The sequence below is a fragment of the Hydra viridissima genome, unplaced genomic scaffold (assembly GCF_058129835.1).
Source record: "Hydra viridissima isolate aposymbiotic clone 2 unplaced genomic scaffold, HvirCarnegie_v1 scaffold_4, whole genome shotgun sequence".
NCBI classification, from domain to species: Eukaryota; Metazoa; Cnidaria; class Hydrozoa; order Anthoathecata; family Hydridae; genus Hydra; species Hydra viridissima.
Window position 1 is genome coordinate 10,639,588 of NW_028324303.1, and position 4,737 is coordinate 10,644,324.

Genomic DNA, 4,737 nt, shown 5'->3' on the forward strand with positions numbered 1-4,737 from the left:
GTTATAAACTTTTGAGCTACATCATCCTCTCCGCTTTTAGCTGTATACATGACAGGTTCTCCTTTGTAAAGGCTATCGTCAAAGCATTTGATATAATAGCAGAAGGAGCTTGGAACATGCTTTTGGTATTGTTTGGTGTACGACTCTTTAGAATTCGGTGTGCAAGTGTTAAGAGGTTTGATGAAACTTTCAAAGTCAGCATAGACAACGTATGGGACTTTCATACTCCTTTGATAGTTTTTAAAATGAACTGTCGTTCCTTCTTTAGGAAGTTCGATTCTTACTGCATCGTTGTCATAACAATAAGGTTGATGCTGTTGAAGCTTTTCTTCCTGGTCATAACCTTGTAAGCAATTTCTGCAATAATACATTTTGTGCTGATGATTTGATGTTTGTGTAGACAATAACCGACTCATACTTTTAATGAGACAGTAATGGTCAGTGTCTTCGTTTGAAATATGCAACAAATCAACACAGTGATTTCGATCTACAAAGTCAGATATTTGCAAAGGATAAAGTTTTTTATTTTCATACCCAAAGACGTTAATGCTAATCGTTGGGTTATTCTTTTCAAACTTGTTGATTTTATTAAGCTTAACAGGAAACTCTATTCCTTCCCAATTCAGCTCTTCTGATTTTAAAATAAGATCATTGTCGATTCTTTCGTTGTCTCTATTTTTTAAATTCAACGCTCTAGTGACTGACCATTTAAAGCATTGATCGTCCTTGTTTTCCATGTTGATGATTGCCTTTTTGTCTTTCAGCTCTTTAGGCAGCTCCATATAGGAAGAACCGCTGATAGGCTCATAATCAGTAAAGTTAATGTCCATCCTTAAAATCTTAGAAAGGATACTATTAGATCCTAAAGCATTGTATTTAACACTATTTTCCAAGACTTTTCCTTCCATCTCACCCATGAGCTCTCTTACATCTGTAGTTGTTAGAACAATCTCTGATCTTGATGAAAAGCTTGCTTCCCGAGTCACTTCTTCACCAGTCATCATGCTTACAGATTTCATTTCACACGTTAAAATAATTCTTACTTTTGTATTCCTTTCTCCTTCCATGGTTTGAATGGCAGACTCTCTTACCAAATTAAAAAAGGATGCAATGTCTTGATATTGAGAAGAAGGCTCGTAAGAAAATTGTCTTACAGAACTCTCTGCCGAATGTTCAGTCATTTTAAACTTTACTTTAATTGGTTTTACCACAGGTTGTTTTACAGCAGGTTGTTTATACTCTGTTTTTGATACAAGCGATTTGATAGACTTTATCTTTTCATCGATTTTGTTCACTGCTTTGCTTACCTGATTCTTGACTACTTCAGGAACGTAAGGCTCCACCCATTCTTTAACATCATTTAACTTAGTTTTAACATAGGACGCCACACTTTTTGTAGTTGCCTTCAGACTTGAAAAAAATGAAGGTCTAGGTGGAATGACTGGTTTTGGTGTTATAGCAGGTGTTAAATCTGAAACAGGTTCGTCAAGGATAGGTCTTTGCAAATGAATTGGTTTTGGAGCAATAGGAGGCTTTCGCACAACAGGTTTTGGAGCAATAGGAGGCTTTTGCACTGCGGAAGGAACAATCCTTACTTTTGTTGGCTTTATTGAAACTTTTGTAGGTTTTATAGAAACTTTTTCAGCTGGCCGAACAAACCTAACCACAGTAGGTCTACGAAAAGCAGCAGGAGCAGAGACAACTCTAGGAGGTTGTAAAACCATTATAAGTTCTTCTTTTCTCATTTTAGAGTATCCTCTTATTTTTTGCTCTTTAGCAATTTCTTTTAATTCTTTCACCGTTTTGTTTTCCATTTTATTAACACAAGATTTTTTATTTAAGCCATTTTCAATTTTTAAATTTGATATATATCAAATTTAAAAATTTCTACCTCCAGAAATCTCATATTTGTAACCATCTATCACTTTTCCATTTCTGCATTCAAAGTACTGCCAGCTATGTCCTGTCTTTTTATGAGTCTCGTAAGCAGACTTGTACTCAGTCACCTCACCAGTATCCACATGAGTTATTTTTAAATGTAAAGGATTATTTCTAATTAAACCAAGTCTAGCATATTTTGGATCAAGAGGTTTCTTTTCTTTTTTCTCATGTATTCTAGGTCTGCCAACAGGTTTCTTGTCTTTCGAGTTTTCCAAAATGACATCTTTATCAATCAGATTGTTTTCAATTGCAAGCATCATGAGAGACATTTTATTGTCTGACGTTTTGGAAACACCGTTTTCTTTTAACAAATTTTTCAAAAGTTTTCTTGTATATTTCATCTTTTTTATTTGTAAAGATTTTTTTTAAATCAAATTCGATTTTTTTAAATTTATGTCATTGATGAAAATTATTCTAAAGTTTTTATATACAATATCATTAGGATCAAGTGAATGATTTAAAATTGCGCTTTTTAGATTTCCAGAAATCTTTTTCTTCTCCTCGAAATCACAATCCAAACCAAGCACATAATTGTCAATCATTCTTAGTTTTTCTTTTTTAGGCAAGACTTTCCAAGTACTGAGATGCTCTTTGATTTTCTTTTCCATTCGTGAATATTCTGTCTCACCACTCCATACAAGTAGGTAAAGCTTGTCTCTCTCTTCATCACTGTACTCTTTTGGAATATTAAAATCTCCGTTTTCAGTGATGTAAACAGATTCGCGAAACACACCTGCTCTTTCAAATGCAAGAAGCTCAAGATGTCTTTTTTTATTTATATCAGTCTCTTTGATACTACATTCTAGAAAAAATGGAAAAAACTGTTTCATTTTATTCTTCTTTTAACAGATTTAAATCCTTTTTCGGTCTACCCACAGGTCGATCTTCCTTCACGTCTTTAATCAATATGTTTTTATCAATCAAGTTGTTTTCAATCGCAAGCATTAATAATGACATTTTATTGTTTGACGTTTTGGAAATTCCGTTTTCTTTCAGTAATTTTTTCAAATCCTTTTTCGTATACTTCATTTTTATTTTAAAAAAATATTATTTTGAAAACATTTCAATAAACAACATTCATTCTGCTTCCATCTGATTTAATTCTGAGCAATTTATCGGAAATGAGAACGGCAAAGGCTTGAGTGTTTGCAGGAACGTTCGCATTAAATGTAGCTTTTATTTGCACATCTACCACTGAAGTTTTTAACCTCTCAGCTTGCTTGCTTACGTCAAAAACAAAAAGAGGACAAATGTATCTATAATTCATAGCAGATATATTGGGTTGAGCTATAATTTCGTTTGTTCCATAAAGTCTATTGTCAAACTTAGAAGCATCTCTATAAGCTCTTGAGTATTTGTTGTTATTAAAGTCTAAATTGTAATCCACAGCGGGATACCTTTCACTGTTTAAAGTGACATATATGTTCTTCAAGTCGCAGTGATTAAAGACTGCAGGATTCTCTGTTTGACTTCCAGATTTATTGGTTTGAAATCCAACAACAACATACCTAGGCCTTTCACTAGCAGATCTTGCGCTTAGCCTCCAACTAAAGTTGTTGGATACAGGAACAGCGATGGTGTCGCATTGTCTAGATCTGAACGAAAATGGAGCATCTACTTTTGATTCAATGATTTTGTAAAGATTGTTGCTAGCTGCCACAGAGGGTGTGACATGAGGCATAAACAAAGATAATTTAGTTAGATCTACTTTTCCTGCAGCTGTTGCTTCTTTTCTAAAAATAACATCACTATCGCTTTTTCTCACAAGAGCAAGTGTATGCTTAAATCCATAGAGCACTTTATCGTAATCGTCGCAAAATCCAAAAATGTGTTTTAAAGGGATGCAAAACGAAAACGTTCCTTTTTCTTCAGTTTGCTTGATGATGTAGTCTTGTCTAGCTTTAAATCCAGAGTTGTTGACAAGATCTGCTAAAGCTGTTGTGTCTCTTTGCCACAGCTGATTCATTCCTTCAGACACTGGGAACTCTACTGGATATTTAAGGTATCCAATCATGGTGGTAGCTTGTCCAGGTTCGTAAACGGTCTCCACCTCTTGATTCGACAACTGATAAGAAATCTGACTGAACATAAACATGATACCGTTGTTAACAAGAGTAACGACATCTGCATCAGCGTAGGAAGTTCCATCCGCTTTTAAAAGTCTTCCTTCAACCAAAAAATATGCCTCAGATGGAAGCGTGAACAAATCTTGCTGTTCAATATTGATTCTTATTTCTCCATCCACGTTTAGATTTTTATTCACAGGCTCGTATTCGTGAAACTCGAATCTCTCAATTTCTTCATCAACAATAATCTCTTCTGTAAAATTTAAAACATCGGAATTTGCCATTTTTTATACATCAAAGAAAAAAAATTTTTACATCCTCATGCAATCAAAAGTCCATTTCCTCTTTTTACCAAGTCTTGTATTCTAATCGCGTTGTTCTTTGACAATCCTGATCCAAACATAGAATATTCATCTATAACTGGTGGTGCTGCTGCCGCTGCTTTGTTAACAATGCTTGAAATAATTTCCTTGCTTTTAATACTGAGATCATTCTTTGCAGCTTCACGCGGTTTTGGAGTTCCAGTCTTTGCATACAATTTCTCAATGGTCTTTTTACCTTTATCAATAGCAACATCTTTAGCAGTGGAAATGGCTGTTGAAGCTAGCTCTTTCCCTGCAGATTTAGTAGCCATGATGGCTTCTCTTCCTAGTTCAGTTTTTGCAATTTTATTAGCCAAAGTAGATGCCGCTCTTGAAGCGCTTGAAGATGCTGCTCTTCTCAAGAAATT

At 34.6% G+C, this 4,737-nt stretch overlaps 1 protein-coding gene across 1 annotated transcript; it reads right to left on the reverse strand.

Annotated features, from left to right (window-relative positions):
* Positions 1-3,004: 3,004 nt before the first annotated feature.
* Positions 3,005-4,036, reverse strand: LOC145188296 (uncharacterized). The gene has a single exon (XM_080064879.2). It carries the CDS (start codon positions 4,034-4,036, stop codon positions 3,005-3,007), a length of 1,032 nt encoding a protein of 343 aa, XP_079921005.2.
* Between the last annotated feature and the right edge of the window lie 701 nt (positions 4,037-4,737).